The sequence below is a fragment of the Melospiza georgiana genome, chromosome 12, assembly GCF_028018845.1.
Source record: "Melospiza georgiana isolate bMelGeo1 chromosome 12, bMelGeo1.pri, whole genome shotgun sequence".
Classification (NCBI taxonomy): domain Eukaryota; kingdom Metazoa; phylum Chordata; class Aves; order Passeriformes; family Passerellidae; genus Melospiza; species Melospiza georgiana.
This window is the reverse complement of record NC_080441.1, coordinates 5,006,160-5,027,723: the sequence shown is the minus strand read 5'-3', so window position 1 is coordinate 5,027,723 and position 21,564 is coordinate 5,006,160. Positions and strand designations below refer to the sequence as shown.

At 45.7% G+C, this 21,564-nt stretch overlaps 1 protein-coding gene across 2 annotated transcripts; it reads left to right on the top strand.

Annotated features, from left to right (window-relative positions):
• Positions 1–2,982: 2,982 nt before the first annotated feature.
• TENT5D (terminal nucleotidyltransferase 5D) lies at positions 2,983–20,024 on the top strand. 2 transcript variants are annotated; one of them, XM_058032660.1, is made up of 4 exons: positions 2,983–3,045; positions 9,709–9,830; positions 10,930–11,044; positions 15,919–20,024. In XM_058032660.1, exon 4 carries the CDS (start codon positions 15,934–15,936, stop codon positions 17,107–17,109), a length of 1,176 nt encoding a protein of 391 aa, XP_057888643.1. In that variant the 5' UTR covers positions 2,983–3,045; positions 9,709–9,830; positions 10,930–11,044; positions 15,919–15,933; the 3' UTR covers positions 17,110–20,024. The 2 variants fall into 2 exon arrangements, with proteins under 2 accessions (XP_057888643.1, XP_057888644.1); XM_058032661.1 differs by lacking the exon at positions 10,930–11,044.
• The last annotated feature ends 1,540 nt before the right edge of the window (positions 20,025–21,564 follow it).

Sequence of the window (21,564 nt, the reverse complement as noted above, 5' to 3'; positions counted from 1 at the left end):
AGAAAATAAATAATAAACTAGTACAATAATATAAAGTAATTTAAATATAAATGCTTTTCAGAGCTGGGAATATAAAATATTATAAACTAACTTTATGACATCAAATGGAGTTGTCTCAGGAGTGGGATGCTTTAATTGTGAAGTGCTTTGTAATAGCTGCAATTGCTCTATCATAAAACTATTCCCAAGAGGAAAGATGTTTTTAAGGGCCCTAAAGAATAACAGCTGGTCTGGGGACTTTTATGTTCAACAAGGGTCGTATTTCCTTGCTGTGGATTCTTTTAGGAGAAAAGGTTAAAATCCTGCTTTGGTGTAATACCCAAGAGCCAGCCTAGAAGTACCTGGGTGCTAGAAGGTCAAGTACAGACACAGCTATTTGAGATAATTTTATATTTCCCTATGATACAACGCAATTTAAAATACTTTCATGACCTTTTTTTGCTCATTGTTATGAGTCACTGTAGTACTAAACCTGCACTTTTTTCGAAACTAATCATGTCTTACCCATTTGGCATATTTTCTCAGAACAGTTAAGTAAATTATCTCTCATTTTAGGTCTGTGTCTGAGCAAACTTAAACATTGTACAGCAGCAAAGGTATTCGGTGTCACAGTGCAACGGAAATTACCAAAAATGGCACGAATGCCATAAACTCATCCCATGCCAGGTTTTATCCCATCCATCCAGTGAAGTAATTATCAAAGATGATAAATTTTAGAGGCTCACATTGGAAAGCTTGTATTTTAAATTGAGTGTTTAGAGCCAGAACTGAGTCTGTGACATCATACCTTGTACAGAGAGGAGCATATGGAATGTTTACAGTGGGATCATCTGCAAGCAGAGCCACGCTGGAGGAGATCCTGGTTCCAGAGCCGAGGATCCCACAGCAGCCAAGAATTTTTCTACTCCGGGAAGGGCTGAGCTGCAGGTGAGGCAGAATTTGGGGGACTGAGTGGCCAAATGGTGCTCACATCACTGATTCCTCCTCAGTCATCTTAATCCTTCTATTTGTGCTTCTGAAATGTAGGTTTCCTTAGATTTCCTTGGCAGTTACATCCTGTGCATGTGTCTTGCCCAGAGAAGCTGTGGCTGCCCCATCCCTGGCAGTGTCCCAGGCCAGGATGGACAGGGCTTGGAACAACCTGGGATAGTGGAAGGTGTCCCTGCCCATGGTATGGTAGGATGGATGCTCTTTAAGGTCCCTTCAAACCCAAATCTTCCAGGATTTTATGAAATAGTGAGGCCAAACCGACAAACTATTTGTGCAGGAAGGACCTCGAAACCAAACCAGTTTAGTTCTGACTTTTCTTGAGTTTGATGATCTGAGAACTGGATCACCAGGATAAAAATGTTTGCCACAAGTCAGTGGGACCTTCTTTCCATAGGCTGACAGGACCTCATGTTGCACCAGGGAGGGTCAGGTTGGATATTAGGAAAAAATTCTTCACAGAAAGGGTTCTTAAAGCATTGGATTGGAATGGACTGCCCAGGGCAGAGGTGGAATCACAGTACCATGGAATATGCTGAGTTGGAAGGAACCCATCAAGATCATCAAGTCCAGCTCCTGGCCCTGCACAGGCATCCCAACAATCCAACCCTGTTCCTGAGAGCAATGTCCAAGTGCTCCTGGACCTCAGTGCCCATCCCTGGAGGGACTTAGCAGCCATGCAGATGTGGCACTTGGGGACACGGGTTAGCACATACAAACTGCCTGGGTTTGGCAGCGCCAAGGTCCCTCGGTGGCCTTAGTGGGCTTTTCCAACCAAAACAATTCCCAGATTTTATGCTTGATTTCCCGGTTCCACGTTTCTGTGCCCTCCACCTGCAGTGTGTGGCAGGGAAGGTGGACAAGGTGATGGTGGCCGATGTCACGTTGGGGCAGAGCGAGCACGACTGCAGTGCCGGCATGCGGACCCTCCGAGCCTGTGGGTGTGCAGGGGGCACCGGGTGTGGCAGTGCTACCGGGGTACCGGGTGTGACGGTGCTGCCGGGGGTACCGGGTGTGCCGGGGGTACCAGGGGTACCGGGTGTGCCAGTGCTGCCGGGTGTGACAGTGCTGCTGGGGGTACCGGGTGTGCCGGGCTTCCAGGGGTATCGGGTGTGCCGGGGATGCCGGGGGTTCCGGGTGTGCCAGTGTTGCCGGGGTACCGGGAAGGCCAGTGCTGCCGGGGTGCCGGGTGTGCCAGGGTACCGGGTGTGCCGGGGTGCCGGGTGTGCAGAGGGTACCGGGTGTGCCGGGGTACCGGGTGTGCCGGGGTACCGGGACTGCCGGGGGTGCCGGGTGTGCCGGGGTGCCGGGTGTGCCAGGGTACCGGGTGTGCCAGGGTACCGGGTGTGCCGGGGTACCGGGTGTGCCGGGGTACGGGGTGTGCCGGGGTACCGGGTGTGCCAGGGTACCGGGTGTGCCGGGGTGCCGGGTGTGCAGAGGGTACCGGGTGTGCCAGGGTACCGGGTGTGCCGGGGTGCCGGGTGTGCAGAGGGTACCGGGTGTGCCGGGGTGCCGGGTGTGCCAGGGTACCGGGTGTGCCGGGGTACCGGGTGTGCCGGGGTACCGGGTGTGCCGGGGTACGGGGTGTGCCGGGGTACCGGGTGTGCCAGGGTACCGGGTGTGCCGGGGTGCCGGGTGTGCCAGGGTACCGGGTGTGCCGGGGTACCGGGTGTGCCGGGGTACCGGGTGTGCCGGGGTACCGGGACTGCCGGGGGTGCCGGGCGGCGGCGGGCGCGGCCCCCTCACGGCGTTGCCATGGCGGCCATGGCGCTGCGCTCCGCGGGGGCGGGCGGGGGCGGGCGCGGGGCGGGGCGGGGCGGCCCCTTCAGCACCAGCGCGGCCGCGGACAGCGGCGGCCCCGGCTGGAGCGGCGCGGGCGCCGCGCGGGGAGCGTCCCGTACACCCGCACGGAGCGTCCCCTCCGCCCGCACGGTGAGTGTCCCCGCACGGCGGGTGAGTGTCCGCCCAGCCGCTCGCTGCGTGACAGTCCCCACAGCCGCTCGGTGACTGAGAGTCCCCCGCAGCCGCTCGGGAGCTGAGCGTCCCCGCAGCCGCTCGGTGAGTGGATGTCCCCCAGGGCCGCTCGCTCGGTGCACGGGTGTCCCCCGCATGGCGAGCGGGTGTCCCCAGAGCGCCCAGCCCGCAGGGCCGGCGGGTCGCGGGTGCCCGCGGGGTTGGGCCGGGCGGGGCCGTTGCGGGAGCGGTTGGGCTCGGTTAAAAAACTTGGAGAAACCGGAGCGCTCGGCTCGGCTCGGGCCTTTTCCTTCGCTCTCCGTAAGGCGTTTTCCTTTAGAAACTTTAGGGGTGAACTTGTGAAAAGGGCGGCGCGGCGGTGCCGGAGGGGCTCTGTGTGTGTGTGTGTGGCTGCACGTGAGCTCCGTCCCACTACGGGCGTTCCTTCGCATGAGCCCTAAAAGCTCCCTGGAGCTGGGCAAGCCCTGCCTCGGCACGCTCGTAGTAGCGGTAGTAGCAGCGTGGCATTCCTTACTCGCTGTTGGAAGCTCTGTCATCCCGCTTAGATGATGACAGCCCTGGTAGCTGAGGCCTTTTCTGTGTATTCTGCAAGGACCATCCGTGTTTTGGGGGAGGTCACAGCCTGGAGGTGACAGTGACAGTGAAGTGACAGTGGCAGCAAGCTGCGATTCTGTGCCCTGAACTATTCGGAAGTGCCTGCATGCAAAGCAAAACTGCTTTCCAGCAACTCGGGGCTGGAATTGTGTGTCTTCTCAGCCAGGAATCACTCTCGTGTGCTCCCTGCCTTCTCCCACAGGCATCTCTGACACATCTTTGAGCCGCTGCAAATCTGTAATAGCATTAATTGTTCCCTCGGAAAGAGGAGGCTGGGCTCTGCAGGCTCACACGTTGTGCTCCGTGTGCTGCCTTGAGAGTAACAGCCTGTTCGTGGCTCCCATGAAAAGCAGCCAGGTGGGAATGAATGGGGATGTGCCGAATTCTCCGCTAAAGGCCGAGGGATGAATAATAAATGACAGTGACTCCAGAGCAGGGACTCTCCCATGCTTCCTGCTCCTGACTTCTCCTAAAGCTCTAGAGGCACATGTGATGTGTCTGTCCCATTCAGAAATGTTAAAAACAATCCTGTGCCCTTTCATCCTCCATGTGCTGTGCCTGCAGCATCCAGGAATTGGGAATACGGGCTTGCTGTGTGGAGGGAGAATAGCTGTCTGCATTATCCCTTCTATTCCTTGTGTCTTATCCCTCTGGCATTCCCACAGCTCAGTTCAAAGGGAGCACCAATAATTCCTTTAATTTGCAGTGCTGCAGACCTCTGACCTCAGGGCAGTGCTGCTTGCACACCATCCCTGCCCAGTTGTGCATCCCAGGCATAACTTTACAGTAAATTTAGTTTTGTTGCCTCATTAGGCACCAGACACACAGGGCTGTGTGCTCTGGGATGATTCAGCTGTGACACAGACACACAGTGACCCTTGTGAGCAAAAGCCTGACCCTAAATTCCTGCCCTGCAAGATCAGGGCTTGAGCTCCTGCTCAAGCTCAGGAGTAACTGCTGATGCAATAGAGTCCCATAATTTATGAATCAACCGTAAATCAGGGAGACAGATGTAGACCAAGTTTCTTGAAAGATCACATTGAGACTGAGTTATTTTGGAGAGTCAATTAAGCAGCATTTAGGCTGGCAGTGGAAATTAATTCATTAATTAACAGTGCTTGAAGGAATTAAATTCTTCCCATGTTTCAAAACACTCCTAATCCAGAGTGGTTTCGTGGTTCTGGGCTCTGATGAGCAGACTGCAGGAGGGGTTTGGGCTGGGCCACCCGTGCTTGGCCCCAGCAGGGGGGAATCTCGCTACCTTTTGCTCTGTTTTGCCTCTCTCATTGGTGTTGTGAAGCCCTTGGTGGGTCCTCCTGAGGTTGTTGACGGTGTTTGTTGAGTTCTCAGTACCTTGATGGTCTCTGCATGTGGGGATAGACATTTGTAATGGATTTTATATGTAGTTATGTCTCCCATGTCATATACATGTCTTCCATGTCATATATCTCTTATGTGTCTATGTTTAGCCCAGTGGTTTTAATGGATGGAAGGCAATGAACAGTTAGAGGATTGGAGGCAAATTCCAAGCCAAATTTCACCATCAAAGGATGGGTAACATGGAGTGAGGGGTGGTCCATGGAGAGTGGAAGCCAACCCAGAGTTTACGTTGCAGAACTCAGATGCTCAGCCATGAACAGATGAGGCCAAGTCTTCTCCCATTTACACCAGAGCAATTCCTCCTGAACTGAGTTATTATTCAGTCAATCCTTCATCAGGAGCTGTAGTGGTGAGATGGGAAGTAATAATTTCAAACTGAAAGATGGCAGATTTGACTTCAGTATATGGAAGGAATTCTTCCCTGTGAGGGTGCTGAGGGCCTGGCACAGGTTCCCAGAGAAGCTGTGGCTGCCCCTGGATCCCTGGAAGTGCCCAAGGCCACGTTGGACAGGGCTTGGAGCACCCTGGGATGGTGGAAGGTGTCCCTGCCCATGGCAGGAGATGGAACTGGATGAGATTAAAGGTCCCTCCCAAGCCAGACCATTCAATGATTCCATGAATTTATGCCATTTGGATTCAAACGTTAAAAAAATACAAATATTTTGGGAATTGCAGGCTGGCTTTTTGCCTTTGCCACCATGATCTTCACGCAAAAATAATTATTCAAAGCGTCAGCAGAGAATCGAAGATGCCCCAGGGAATCAGCAGTGTGCCATTGCCTATGGCCATGCTGAGTTAGTGTGGTACAGCGAAGGAGAATCCAGCTGCAAAACTTGAGCATAATACTGAGCGTGGTTCCTTCATGTTGCAGAATTGCTCCCATTTCAGTTCTTTTCTAGAAAAAAATATTTTAGAAGCTCTAAAAACTTTCTTTCAGCATGTACCACCAAAAGGGGAGTTTTCCTCCATAAAATGCCACGAACGGGTACAGCAGATGTTGATTTATGTCCACATCAGCTGATTTTCTTCTCCATTACCCTTTCTGCTGGATCTTTGCTTATCCAGCAGGTCCTGTTGCCCTGACATCCGATGTCAGGTTGGATGTTTTTGCACATTTGGTGAAAGCTTGCCTCAGTCTTTCTCCCCAACTTGGTGTCGTCAGGTGCATGATGGTCATTATGAATTATTGATAGTGATGGAAAAGTCACGAATGCACAGCTGTGCTGCAGGGCCTGGGCCTTTTTCTTGGGTTTAATCATCACTTTATCTCCTCTCTGCCTTTTAGTAATAATGTCAACAGAGATTTCGTGCTGCCTTCACCACAAAAGAGGAGCAGTTCCCTGCTCTGCTGCTGCAGCCAGAATCCTTTTGCCTGTCGTAGTTTGCCCAGAGTTCTGCAGATTTTTCAACTGCAAACTAGAAAACAGTTCACTTATCAAAAAACTATTTTCTGTGGAAATCTTGGCTGTTACTGATGCAAAATTAAACATAAACTCCTGTGCAGCAAATACTTTAAAGATAATGAATAATTCATTTCTTTTCCCCCAGTTTTACAGTGTAACTCATAAAATTGGGAAAATGACATTAAAATGAAATCCCACTGCTGTGTTTTGTATTCAGAGAGTAACTTTTTAATATAAGTATGGAAATTAATTCATAAAAATATGAATTCTATATGAACATTGTAAACACAAATAGCAACATAATTAAATAATGGAAGACACAGTAATCTCTGAGTAGCCTGTGAGACACAGTCCTGTGGAGGTGCCAGCCCAGCCTGCTCCAGGATACAGAAGTTTTCCCAATTGAATTTAAACTCCCCCCTTGCTGTAGCAATAGGGAAGAGCCTTTATTTGGAGGGATCCTAAACTGCTTCACAAACCAACCTGAACCTGGGCCTGGAGCTCACAGCTCCTGCCATGAAATGAAAATACTCCTGGAGTGGAACAGAATAATTGCTCAACAGAAACACTTCTGTAGCCTGTGCAGAGCAGAGCAGGGGTGAGGCAGAGAGGCCTTCAGGGTGCATTTCTTTCATTTTTGGGGCTCCTCCCAGGGAAAACTCCAGATCCACTCTGGGTGAGCAATCAGAACCCACCCTCCACACCCCAATGGCTCAGTGTTGGTTTGGAGGAGAACCCCCACTCTGCATGGACTGGAGGAACTAAATCCAGCTTCCAGCAAGGGGTTTTGGGCTGTGATCAGCCAAAAAAGAGAAATCCATTTCGTGGATGTGGTTGGGTTGGAGCCCTCTGAAAACAGACAGAAGGGTGATCCAGGAGAATCCTCTCATGGTTCAGTGACCATGGGGATATTTGATAGTTGTCCTTTGGTGTAGATGAGGGGAAGATGGTTCTGGAGAGTTCCTGAGGAGAGCCTTGACTTTGTAAATGCCCTTTTTACCCTGAAAGCAGCCCAGCTTTAGGGCTGCAGAGGCACATGGCATCACTCATCCCTCTTCCTCTGGCATTTGAAGAGGAGAGATGATTATGAAGATGGTTAATAGATGGAAAGAGAAGGATTGTTTCAATTTTTACCTTGCCTGCTTTTGCTGCAGTTTAGTCATAATAATGAGAGTTTTTGATAAGCGAGCTTTGGATTGAGTCACTGGGATCTCGAGTGAGTAAATAGATTTTGGGATTAGTCTGAGGAGCTGAGCAGAGCAGTCAGGGGAAGCTGCAGCACACAGGGGGAGGAAGGAATCTCTGGGACCCTTGGCTCTTGTTCCTGCCAGCTCAGGGAGCATCACCTGGAAATGCCCTGGGAGAGCTCATGAGGTGCTGAGCAGCTCCACATCCATCAAAGATTTAAGATCCACCTGGAAGGTTTGAGGGTGGATATTCCTGAGGGTGAGACCTGGGAGTGGGGACACCCAAAGGAGTGACCAGCTGGGAAATTGTGGCACAGAGGGAAATCCAGGGCACAGAGCCCCACATCATCACCCAGACCCTGCTGCATCTCAGGATACTCCTGTGCTCCTTAGGCACCAGGGGAAAATTCTTGGGAATGGCTGTGTTGGTGCATGTTGCCATAATTCACATCCCCAGTTCAGGAACAGGGAAATGGTCTCTTTAAAACACAGGGTAATTGTTGACATCATCATTTTTATTTTTGTTTTTCCTTCAGCTGAAAAAAATCCTGGGAACCCTGAGCGTAGAGTAAGGAAATGATGCTTTTTCCTGTGGTGACTGAGCCAATAAAAGGCAGCTGTTGGGAATAATGTCCCAGTAGGCAAAGCAGCTCATCAATCTCAGCTGCTGCTTCTATGAACATATTATATAATAATGCCTCTTCTACCAAAAAAAAAGTGCTATAAAGGTCTCTCTTCTTCCCCTAAATATCACCAGGGGAAGCCATAAATTCTGCTCCAGTGTTAATCTGTTCTATCAGGGTGATATATCCATTAGTGGATATCATATATCCATTAAACCTTCCATCCTTGCACAGAAAGAAATAACAATATTTCAGCATTAAAAAGAAGTTTGTATTTTATTTTTTTTTTTTTTTCGCAAAGTGACTGATTTGTCTGACTTTTCCAGACTCCACATGCTGAGATCCTTTTATCTAAGCAGCCCAGAACTCTTCCTTTGCCATCAAGGCCTGACTGGCTGCTCACTGCCAGGCTCAGAGCTGAGCTCAGCCCTTGCCAGACTTAACCCTTTATTGAGCTGCCAACGTGAGCCGTCAGTGCACGGATTTGGGAGCAGGTCAGGAACATGCATTCAGCTAATTAGTGGCCCATCAGGAGTTGGAAAGCAAATGAAAGCTGCAGACAGGCCCTGGCACAACAGACAGGTCCTCACAGGGTGAGCAAAGCAAGTGCTGTGCTTCTGGCAGCACTAAAATGGCATTTTCAGGGATAAAAATCTGCCTGCTGTAGCAGGGAGGAAAAATCCATTTTATTCCTAATAAAGGAATAATGCAGTCCATACCTCCTTGGGCTATAATTTCAGCTTTTCCAGCAGATTATGTAGATATTTACACTTAAATCATACTTTAAATATTATCTTTACTAAGAACCATGTGTAATTTGAGCAAAAAAGCTGATTGTGGAACACAACTCAACAAGGAGTAAATTTCTGTGAATAGCAAACCATAGAGTGGACAGGTCCTGCTTGGGATAGTCAGGGAACTTGAGTGGATGTTGTGAGCTTGGCAGGATGGGGTGCTGGAATGGGAGGTCTTGCCTGAGAATACTGACTGTCAGCACATGTTTGAAATGAGAAACAAATGTAAAGGAGTGCCTTTATGATAGCAGGTGAATATTTACAGAAATACTTCATTCCAGCACATGGCATGAGCATGGAAATTCCAGCAACAGGACCCTGGGCTTACTCTAAATGAACCAACAAGCAGAGCTTCCTGTCAGCTGCACACTCTGATAGAAAGAATCTAAAGCCACTACACAATTCATAATACTTCATTCTGCTCTGAATTATTATTCATTCTAAATTTTATATGACTCTACTACATCCCTGCTAATTTGCATGTCTATTAATAATATTAAATTCCCACTCAAACCCTGTAGGGAAAATGGCAGGTTTGTTAATATCCTTGCAGAGGATTAAGCATGACCTGAAACCCAGAGTCTTTATAAAGCCTTTGGTGCTTTTCCCACTACTTTTCCCTTTCCATTCCCCACTTCAAAGTCTGTTGTTACCCCTGCAGGACTGCCAGGCTGCAATGCATCATTTATTATGTCCAGCAGGTGACCGGTGGTTAACATTGATCTCCAAATGAATGTGATTGTTTGTTGGGTTTTATTTCCTGCAGCTCTCCCGGGGAGCTTTGTGTTTCTGTCAGCGACAAGATGACAATTCATATTTCTACCAAATGATTCAGTGACTCATCCTATTAACTCTGCTGGAATACACGCTCCCAGTCGTCCTGCCACGGTGAGTCCGTGGGATTTTGCATTCTTGCTGGGAATGTTATTCAGGATTCAGTCCATAAATATGTTTTTGGTAGTACAAATAAGCTTTTCCTAAAGCAGGAACTTTCCAGGGATGACCACAGTCCAGAACAGACTAAATATTGAAAATAGCAGCTATTTTTAAAAAGTTATTGAAGTGTTTTATGGCAATTGAGGTACTGACCTCATGGTTTTTAAAGGGTTTGGTTGGTTTGGACTGGAGGCCCTGTGAGAAGGAGCCTCATGTGTTGTGGGAACTGATATCAAGTCATGATAAATAGGCCCTTGAAAATGTTGCCCTGTGAGGGGATCCCCATCTGGCTAAGAATGAGTGTACCATGAGTCATGATGGAAAAATGGGACATCCAAAAACCCCCAAATATCCAGCATGACGGAATATGGATTATTATTTCATACTGGGTGCCCAAGTTAAACTCCTCAGTTTGTGCCTCCTGAGAACTCCCAGCTCATCGAGCCAATATCCTGTAATATTCCAGTAGAAATAGAATCCCAGCATGGTTTGGGTTGGGAGGGACCTTACATCCCATCTTGTTCCATGGGCAGGGAAACATCCCCGTCTGGGATGCTCCAAGCCCTGTCCAACTGGTCTTGGAGACTTCCAGGGATCCAGGGGGCACCCACAGCTTCTCTGTGCCAGGGCCTGCCCACCCTTAAAGGAAAGAATTTCTTCCCCATATCCCATCTAACCCTGCCCTCTTTCCCTTAAAGCCATTATCCAAGTTCCTTTTGTTGGGTGGGAAAAGCAGGACACATTTTTGTGGATCAAGCCTCATCCTGTGTTTACTTTTTGTGCCCTCGAAGGTGCCATTCTGTGGCACAGCCCAAGCCCACAGCTTTGCATTTTGCCCACCTTGCAGCCTTATCTGCCAGGGGAGAGCTGAGCCATCATTTGTTATCCCAGGGAAACTCGATGGGAACTGGACTGAAAACTGATGGCAACTCATGCGTTATCTCTTGATAACAGGATAAATAAACACTGCCTTCACCACTGCATTAACAGTAATGGAAGGGAAAACTCATGGAAAGCACTGTCAAACCAGTTTAAATATGTCCCCATTTAGGTTTCCCAGATGTTTTACTGCTTCTCCTTGTCTCATCTGGGTTTAAATTACGACTGGAAGTCTCTCCACATTTGACATTCCTGCCTTTGGAACTTATGCCAGCTGCAGTTCTAAAGTAAGTGAGCAAAATACTTCCAAATGTCCAGCTTAATAGAGAAATGGATCTTTGAATTAAAATAAAGCTTTAGCAAGAGATCATGGGCATTTATAGTGATGTGTGTAATGTGTAAACAGGAAAACCAGTGCAGAGGTGAGAGGAATGGCAGAATTTCTGTGGGTGGTTCTGGAGTGATCCTCCAAAACAAGACCACCACAGCAGCTCCCAAGATATTTTGCTACATCTCTTTTCCAGCCTCTTCTCCCAGGGAACAAGGGACAGAATGAGGGGAAACAGCCTCAAGGCATGCCAGGGGAGGTGCAGGTTGGACAGCAGCAGGAATTCCTTCGTGGAAGGGGTGGCCAGGCCTTGGCAGGGGCTTCCCAGGGAGGTTTGGAGTCCCCATCCCTTGAGGTGTCCAAGGAGGTGGCACTCAGAGCTCTGGGCTGGTAACAAGGTGGGGATGGGCACTGGTTGGACTCAGTGGTCTTGGAGGGCTTTTCCAACCTCCCTCACTCTTGAGTTCTGTGATCTCTGAGAGGTCCCTGCACAGCTGATTTCAAGTGCAAAGTAAAAAAAATTGGAGCATTTAAATACGCTTCAATTCCCAACCTTTATTGTAAACAGAAAAACATGGGAGCAGATAGAAGCCAAGGGAAGAGGATGGAGCTGCCACAGCTGCACAAAACCTATTTCAGCTGTATCCTGCCTCAAAATGCCAGCACATGGCAAACCCTTTGAAAACACACTGAATCAACATTATGGAATATATAAAAAGAGAATCTAAACAGTTTATCAGTAAAATATGAGCTAAATTTGATGAGACTGTTCTCTAGACTGCAAGAATCTGTTTCTATGAAAGTTGTGGGGAACATGAAAGATGTCATTAGCATGGCAGATTTGCTTCATTCAGATGTAAAGCCAGATCTGCTTGGATTTTTTTGATCAAGCTCATGCAGAGTGGAGAGCTAAGAGGTGGTTAATGAAACATTTTAGCATCATTGTCAGCCCAAACTCAGAGCTGCTTGCTTCAAAAAGAAAATTAGAGCCTCTAATTTCAATAGGAAAATAAATGATAAAATCTAACAATATTATGTTTCAGTATCCAAACATTTTTCCACATTGTGACTGCTTTAGCAGGTGAAGGTGACCACTCAAGGACAAGTTAGAAGTTGAGTCAGAGAAATATTTTTTTAACCTTATAATAAGAATGATATATCACAAGACTTGACTGGGTCTGATCCATCTTATTCTGTGCTTCTCTAGCCAGTGTATGTAAAAGAAAACACCTTGAAAACTGCTTTTCTTCATCCTTTTTCCTGGCAGAGATCTTAAATCAGATGGGATTCAGGGTCTATTGCAGTTTATGGTAACATTTTAAAATCCACAAGCAAAAAAACTTCAGAAAAATCACTAGGAGAGAATCTCAGTAAATTAAAATATTGATGAAGTGTGGAAAAAACACCCTCTTTTGCATTTCATTGCCATGGTGGTGATGTTTGTGCAGCTCCCATTGGCCCACATGCAGACTTTAGGACAAGAAACCCCTGAATGTGGAACACCTGAGATGCTTTGGGGTATTTGTGTGGAAGGAGTTTCACAAAGGGAATTCTTTGGCAGAGGGCAGCAGGGGAGCTGGGATTGGGGGTGCCAGTGAGGGATCTGCATCCAGGGATCACAGAATCCCAGCATGGCTTGGTTGGAAGGGACCTTAAAGATCATCTGCTTCCAGTTCCACTTCCACTGTCCCAGGCTGCTCCAAGCCCTGTTCAGCCTGGCCTTGGACACTTCCAGGGATCCAGGGGCAGCCACAGCTGCTCTGGAATCTGTGCCAGGTCCTCAGCACCCTCACAGGGAGGAATTTCTCTCTAATTTCATCTAAACCTCCCTTCCTTTTAAAACCATCCCCCTATCCTATCACTCTCTTCCCATGTAAACTGATCATCCTCCGTTGCAAACAGCAGCAGTTTCCAAGGAATAAAGTGATTTTCCGGCCTCTTTTCTAATTAAGCAGCTCAGTACTCACTTGTGCTTGGCTTCATCCAGGTGCTGTGGTCACATGCAGGGAGTTTCCTTCCCTTCATCCCAGGATCTCTGGTTTTACACAACACTTTGACTAATTAGAACCTCAGTGTTGCTGCTGATGCATTGTGACAGAGGATAATTACATTAATAATAATTCCTGACATTAACCTGAGCGCCTCAGTAAGTAAATTTGCCCCTGCTTTGAGAAATCAGGTTCCTAATGACTATTAAAGTGCCTGGAAATTGTTCTTTTTGCCAGAGAAGATTGAAGAAAATAACAAAATAAAATCCTTCTAGGAGAGTGAAAGGTTAAAGTATTGGCTTGCAAACTGGTAGAAAATTAGTAAATCATAAAAAATACTATTACTAATAATAATGTTTATTTAGCCTTACCTGCAAATTAATTATGTTTTTGAAAACTGAATTCCTGGGGTTTTTTCCTAGTACATTTTTCTCACTTGTCAGAGTTTAAGGTGTTATTTCAGCACAGAATTCTTTAATATTTATCATAAAACATTTATGGTGAGATTGAGCTCCCAAAGCCTCCTCAGATTCTCCAGGAATCACTTCAGAGAAATGACATTTTGAGGGATGCCTCTTCAACACAAAAGAGAGATTTACTGACATTACCTTCTCCTTTCAGTTTCAAACCTCAGTATATTGCAGTAACATCTGAAATACCTAAAAACATGTAGCAATAAAGGAAGGATTTCTAAGCTTATTTAGAGATATGCCCATCTTCTGACTTTCCAAGTGTTTGAAGAGGGTCCCTGTGCTAAAAGGGGGTTGAATTTCAACATTCCCTTCTCTGCTCCCTTTTTTTTTTTACGTCACATCATCAGCCTCAGAAAGGTCAAAGTTTTGCAATATCAAACAAATGCCATAATAAAAATTACTGCTTAGACAGCAATTCTGACAATTTTAAGTTAGCTACGTGATCGTTTGGGCTGGTCCACCACAATCTGGCATGTAAAAAGCTGGACTTGATGATCTTGGAAGTCTTTTCCAACCTTAATTCTGTGATTGTATGAATGACTGAGGTGACAACATGGCAGCAAAAACATTTGATCAAAACCTTCTTCCAACCTGCCTCCACCCAAGGTTGTCCCACTTCCAGAATTAGCAGTAGCTCTCTGTAAAAGCTGGTTTTTAGGATAGACTTGTACTGAGTTGTCATAAAGGCTCTGAAGGATGCATAGCTAGTTTTAAAGGAATAACCATGGAATTCTTATGAATATTTAATGGTGAAATCATTAGCATGTAGAATTGGCAGTGCTGCAAAGGGCAGTTTCTCTCCTTTTCAGTTCAAATGTTGTGCCCTCTAAACTCCTGCAGGAAAAATGTGGATATTTCTGAATACACCTGAAAACATACCTGATATGGGTGTGGAATTATACACTATGTACATGATGCCAGGAGCTACGTGGTTGTGCCAGACCTGTGGGACTGATTCCAAGACCTTCACACTGTCAATTAAATTCCCAACTTCAGTCCTGCTTTAGCCAACTTTTAAAACATTCCTTCAGCTTCAAACATCTGGTTAGTCCCATTCTTTGTCATGAGGCCAGGAAGGTGCTTGGAATTACATATGCTCCTGATCAGCTTAATGGGAGCTGAAATTCCAGCAGAAGTATGTGAAATAGAGCTCTGCCATATTCCCAAGCCATTTGGCAGCTCACAAGTTACTTGAAATTACTAAAATATTCCAGAATGTGGAATCTGAAGGCGAGGGAAGGGGAATGTATGACAACGTACATATGGAGCCACCACTGGTTAGAGAAACAACAGTGGGGACTTTTCTGTAGTGTTGTTACTTAGTAGGATTTTACTTTATTTTTATCCTTGAGCTTTGGCTGAAAGAATATGTTTGAGCCATCTGGCTGCAGAAACACTCGGGGGTGTTTCAGAAGCAGGTTCTGGGGGCTGGCAGATTCCCAAAGGCACTTCCTGCACCCAGCTGGTTCCTCACTGAGACCCTTCAGATGCCACCTGGCCACCACCTGAGGGTCTCATCTCATTGTTAAACGTGATGCTGTGAATTCAAGATATCATTTTAAACTGAGAAATTCCCAAAGCTGAGATTTATATCCCGTGTATTCTATAGGTGCTTCTTTCTTGAGGTCCTTTTTCCACAAGACTGAAAGGGGTTTTCTCACCAGATCTGCAAACCACGACCTGCAGCATTGGTACATTAATGTAGAACATGGCTGATGGCTTAGAAGGGAAATATTTTCCACAGAAACGTTACGGAAACAACTTGACAATTATCAGATATCCAGTCCTTAAACCACAAGTGATATTAAAGGATGTCTGTGTTTAGATGATCCATAGAGACCAAAGTTCATCCAAGGCATATGGCTGGATAAACAGGGAGCAGGTTGCAACATTCTTGGTTCTCACAAAAAAACTTCCTGGTCTTTTGGTACTTTTAAGTATTCAAGTCACTGAAGATCAAGGGAGATGTCTAGGCAGGACAGAAAGAACAAATTTTCTCACTTTGCTCATTTTATCTCTTCATGGCGAAATTTATTTGGAGTTCCATTAGAACCACCAAGTACTTCATGTTATTAACCTTTGAGTAGTTTTAAATTGGGTCTATATGGTTTGCTGCATTTACTTTGAGTCATGGGTTATAGAATAACGTGATGGCTTCTCAGCAGGATTAAAACCTGAGTACATTAAAATTCAATTAAAAGCCTGTGACAAGTGCAGTGGTTGACTCAGACCATTAACTGGGGTTGTGTCTCTAAAATGAACAGCTCTGTCACTACACTGAGGGAGGAAGTTTGGTATAACCAAGTGAAATGTCCTCTCTGGTATTCCAGAAAGTTCTAACATTTGTCTCTAATTCCTCTTTTTCTGTTTAGCCAACCAATACCACAATGACTGAGGACTTGGACCACAGATTCAGTTATCTCACCTGGGATCAGATTAAAATCCTGGATCAGGTTTTGACTGAGGCTATACCTATTCATGGGAGAGGAAATTTTCCAACCCTGGAGGTAAAGCCTAAGGATATAATCCATATGGTAAAGGAGCAGCTCATTGAGAAGCAGATCCATGTCAGGGACATCCGCCTGAACGGTTCCACTGCCAGTCACATCCTGGTGAAGCACAATGGCACCAGTTACAAGGACCTGGACATCATTTTTGGAGTGGAACTTCTCAGTGAGCTCGAGTTCCAGGTGGTAAAGGAAGCGGTTCTCAATTGCCTATTGGACTTCTTGCCAAAATGCGTTAACAAGCAAAAAATCACGGCTCAGACCATGAAAGATGCCTACGTGCAGAAGATGGTCAAAGTCTCCACCGACCACGACCGCTGGAGCCTCATCTCCCTGTCCAACAACAGCGGCAAGAACGTGGAGCTGAAGTTCGTCAGCTCGCTGCGGCGGCAGTTCGAGTTCAGCGTGGACTCCTTCCAGATCATCCTGGACTCCATCCTGGCCGTCTACAGAGCCTCAGACCGGCCCCTGACGCAGGACTGCCACCCCGCCGTCATCGCCGAGAGCATGTACGGGGACTTCAGCCAGGCCATGGACCACCTGAAGTACAAACTGATCTCCACCCGCAACCCGGAGGAGATCCGGGGAGGCGGCCTCCTCAAGTACAGCAACCTCCTGGTGCGTGACTTTAAGCCGGCGGATGAGGCTGAAATTAAATCTCTGGAACGTTACATGTGCTCCAGGTTCTTCATTGATTTTCCCGACGTTGCCGAGCAGCAGAGGAAAATCGAGTCCTACCTGCGCAACCACTTCATCGGGGAGGAGAAGAGCAAGTACGACTACTTGATGACCCTGCGTGGGGTGGTGAACAAGAGCACAGTCTGCCTGATGGGGCACGAGCGAAGACAAACCCTCAACATGATCACAATCCTGGCTTTAAAAGTGCTCGGAGAACAGAACATCATCCCCAACGCGGCCAATGTCACGTGCTACTATCAGCCTGCTCCCTATATCAGTGACAGAAACTTCAGCAGCTACTACATTGCCCATGGACAACCCCCTGTGTTCTACCAGCCGTACCCTTTCCACATACAGCTACAGAGCGGGATGGTGTAGGAGCACTCCAGCCTCCAAGCACTCACCACTCCTCCCTTTCCAGTTCTCTCCTTAATAAAGGCCTCATTAAAGCGAGTTTTATCAGCACTTTTGAGTTAAGGACATATTTTTGTGCAAGTTGCCAAAGTTGTTTGGTTGGTCAATGTCTAACTCACCATTAAGCAGGTGAAATAAGTGAAGCGTCTGTCATTCGTGAAGTGTTTATACCTTGATGTGTGTTTGGGCTGTATTTTTTTGCAATGAAAAGAGAAGGATATAAATTATTCTAATTTTGTAAAAATGAAATGCACTAAGTTCTGGGTTCTAAAAAAAAATTCTTAAGAAAAATGTAAATGGTGTCAATGAAAACTGAAGCCAATTAAATACCTCTCTGTAGAAATGCCTGATGTTAGAAGGGACAGTGCTCTGGGTATGTCAAAGTCAATCATCCCTTGGTTTTATCCATGCAGTTCCAGCAACTTTTATTTGCAGCACCTTTGAAACCACACATTGCTGGGTCATCTCTTGGTGGCTGATTGTTCCTCAGGTCAGTCAGAAACTCGGGGTCACTCCCCTCTCCACAGAACTGGTTTGTGCTGGTGAGCAGGGAATGCCCCTGCCAAGAGCAGACTCAGCATTTTGTGTATCTGAAATTTCCACTGATCCCAGGGAAAGATTTGGCTGCTCAAGTCAGGCAGCATCAGAGCCCAGGATCTGCCTCACAGATAACAAAAGCTGTAAGGGGTACAACTATTCTGATTAAATTGGTTTTGAAAACCAAGGCAAGAGGATGAGAAAGGAGGTGAAAATTGAGCAGAATGGGCTCACTTTCTATCACTAATTTGTTATTGATCACAGCTGCTTTAATGCACAACAAACAGAGTCAGGAAAAAACTCCAAAAGCCCAGGACTGGCGCTATTTTTGGGTGAATTTTAAAAAATCCTTGGCAGTGGCATTTGAAAAACTCTTTTGTACTGGTAAAGTCCTGTCTGTGTTTAGATACCTGCACACATCCACCGGTAGCAAACAAGGATTTACGATCAGGAAGCAAAACATGAATTATACATTTTTGTGTGTGTGAGTGTTTACCAAAGATAAGTTTTAAACATGTCACATAAGTGCCTCCCTGTGCCAGTTGCTCCATGAAATGCTGGAAATGGTGCCAGAGAGTTCCTAAATTATGGAAAGGGAAACATGGAAAGGGAAACACACCCTGGCGTTGCAGAGTGGTTGTAGCAGTGACGGGCAGAGGGTTTCTCCAGGATGAGCAGGTTTGGGACAGATGGATCTAAAAACCAAACCAAACTTGGGAAAAGGAATATGGAACAAGGACTAGTGGGAAAAGGAGGTTTGGAAGGGGTGTGGGTGTAAAATGGGAACAGCCAACTGGAAATGCAAGCTGTAGAGTTTCTTACATTGACTTTGTGTGTCGCTGTGTTGTCCCTGTCACTGTTCATCCTCATCTCCTCGGCTCCAGAGCAGTGGCTGCATTGCATCCATTTCCAACAGGTGTCAGGCCTTGGGAATTTCTTCTACTTGGGCACAGGAGTTTGATTTATTTTACAGAGAAATGTGGTCTATAAATGTGCTGTTTTGAATCAAACATTTCTAAATTTTCTAAGGTCTGTGAAGTCTGATTGCCAGTGAAATGTAGCTTCCCTTTCCCCCATTATATTCCTGTACATTTGAACAAAGAATTGTTCAAAGACCATAATCACTAAAGTCGACTTTTTTCTGTAAAATACAGTGCAAAAAATTGGTATTTCTACAAAATAAGGTTTTGCTGATGAATCTGATTAATTTTGTGATGTCTTTCATGAATAGAGTACTGTTACTTTTGCTGATTTTTCAGGTATGTATAATTTGGTGTCTGAAAGCACACTTTATTCCGCTTCCACTAAGATATTTCTGTTGGTTAAACTATAATTAATAAAACCATCAATTCTAATTGCTCTGTGATCAGCTGTGGTAGCACCATGTTTGCATGAAAGCACTTCTAGGGAATTCCCCCTGTCAGGAGCAAAATGGAGTGAGACATGGTGGATTCCTTTAATTTCTGTTTTAATTGAGCTGTCAGGATGACAAAGGGAACCTTTCCATTTCGTTTGGTGTTTGCCATGTTAAATAGCACTGTGAAATTCTGTCAGAGCCTTACGTGGGTCACATCCCTGCTACTGCTTGGGATCTGCAGGGATGAGGAGCTGAGAGCTGGGCTGGGCAATCTGTGGGAATCAGGCATCCAAATGCCTTAAATTTCAGGGGGAAGGGGGCTCCTGATCTCTTTAGATTTGTTGGAAAGTCTCAGTCCATCTGCACTGACCTGTGACCTTAATGTAGTGTTGCCACATTGATTTATTACTGCTCCACTCCCTGGTGTCCGTGGTTGCTGGTTGGAAAAATGGGTTGATCTCCCCAAGAACCAGGGAACAGGTCAGGCAGGAAGGAGCATTTTCAGCGTGTCTTGCATGGCCAGTGATCCAAAACCCAGAAAAATTCTTCTCTAAGGTGTTCTCCAACCAACAAGTAGAAACATGCATTGGGTAAAGCACTAAAATACTTTTAAAATCAGATATTGTGGAAATATCAGGAGTGGTGAACTCGCTGTGGATTTGTATAAGCCAGCCTGTGCACTTGTGCAGAACTTTATTTAGATATATATTGAATTCTGTCACCTCTCTGTTGATCCAGGTTAGGTAGGGAAGGGCTCAGCCAAAGTCCCTGGAGCTGGTGGGAAGAACCCCCCTGGCTGCAATGGGCTTTGTACCCCAGGAAAGAGGAAAAACTTAGGGGAGCACCTACAGGCAAAGGTACAAAGACATCAATATGCAAAAATCTCTCAGGTATAAATAAACCCTTTAAATTTATGGAAAAAAGGTCTTATATTTCTTACCTAGAGGTAGTTCAGTTCTGAAGGTTGAGGTTGTGATTTTGTATATGTAAGCATATATATAGATATATATATATATGTAATTTATTAAACCTTACATATATAAAATCTCATTTATCTACACCTACAGGGGCAATTAACAAAACCTGATGGTTTGAATTATTTCCTTCCAGATGTTCTATTGATACCTGGCAGCAGTAATTAACCTGGAGGGTTTTTTTTTGTTCAAGGTCATAATGATTCTGTAAAATAATATTAAAAAGGGGATGATGTATTGACTGCTGATTGCAAAACGCTGATATCAGTGTGTAGGATGGAATATTGGAACCTCTTCTCCATTTGTTACTGATTTTATCATGTGCAGATCTAAATCTACAAAGAATTGAGAGTTTTCTCAGTGCCAGTCTCCTGAGCTTCATGTTTGCATTATAATTATATCTTGTTGTTACAATCTGTTCAATGATTATAATGCCTGGAAATTGTAATGCTGATTTTATTTAATCACAAAACTTCTTAGGGTTTACAGCTTAAAGTTATCTAATGTTGTCAGGACCTAAGTGTTACAGTTTCAAGTGCTTTCCTTAAAAAAAAAATGTCCTTTGAATTTTGTGTTTTGTTGTAAAAGGTCTATTTGAAGCAAATACTTTATGGTAGTTCCTTTAAAATGTATTTTGTGAGCTTTATACTCGACACGTTACAGAGGTTTTTGCAATGGATAAAAGAAATGCAAATTGTGCTCAGTGGAGGTGTTGCCTCTCCATGTGTTACCTGGAGCCTGAGGATCTGTGAGGGGATTTGGGTGGTGTTAGAGGAGTTACAGTGATAAATTGGAAATAAATTTGGAGTTATTCAGGTGTGGATTTAAGATGAGCTGCAGAAATACCTGGAGAAAGGAGGGCAGCGAGCTCAGTTTTGGTTTGATTCTTTTTCTATTAAATAATCACATGGAAGGGCATTCAGGACAAAGCTGTTGCAGATGAAATATTCCTCTTAATGTGCCATCTGAAGCTGTGGAAAAAAAAAATTGTAATGCTACAAATGTGTAAGAATCCCGCCAATTTGTAGGTCATTAGTCCACGGTGTTGACTGGTGCCTTTGGGTATTTGGGGGGTGATCATTAAAAGAACATTTTATTTAACCTCTGGTTTCCTGTAATCCCTTCATTGCTCCAGCTGGAGGTTTCTCCAGGAAGCCAACCTGAAGTGTGGTAACTGCAAGAGAGATGAAAATTTGGTTACAGCTCCTCAGGTGGATACAGCACAGGCTCAGATTCAGCCTGGCAGACCCACAGGGAAAGTTCTAGAAGGGTTCCCAATGATCTCCCATGCCTTGGAATGGCTCTGTGCTCCTCAGCACCAGGCTTGTGTCAGATACTCACATTTGAAGTGCCTACATCTCTATAATAAAAACCTCACTGTCTGCTGGGTCAATAAAATTAATACTTCAATGACAAAGGATTGGACTTTACATGCACATCCCCACAAATCTGATCCCATATTTATCCAGGATTTCTGGTGATGTTGGGCCAGGGTGAGAGAAACTCCCACAAACCTGTGGGTTTTAACTGAGCAGCATAACCACATCCATC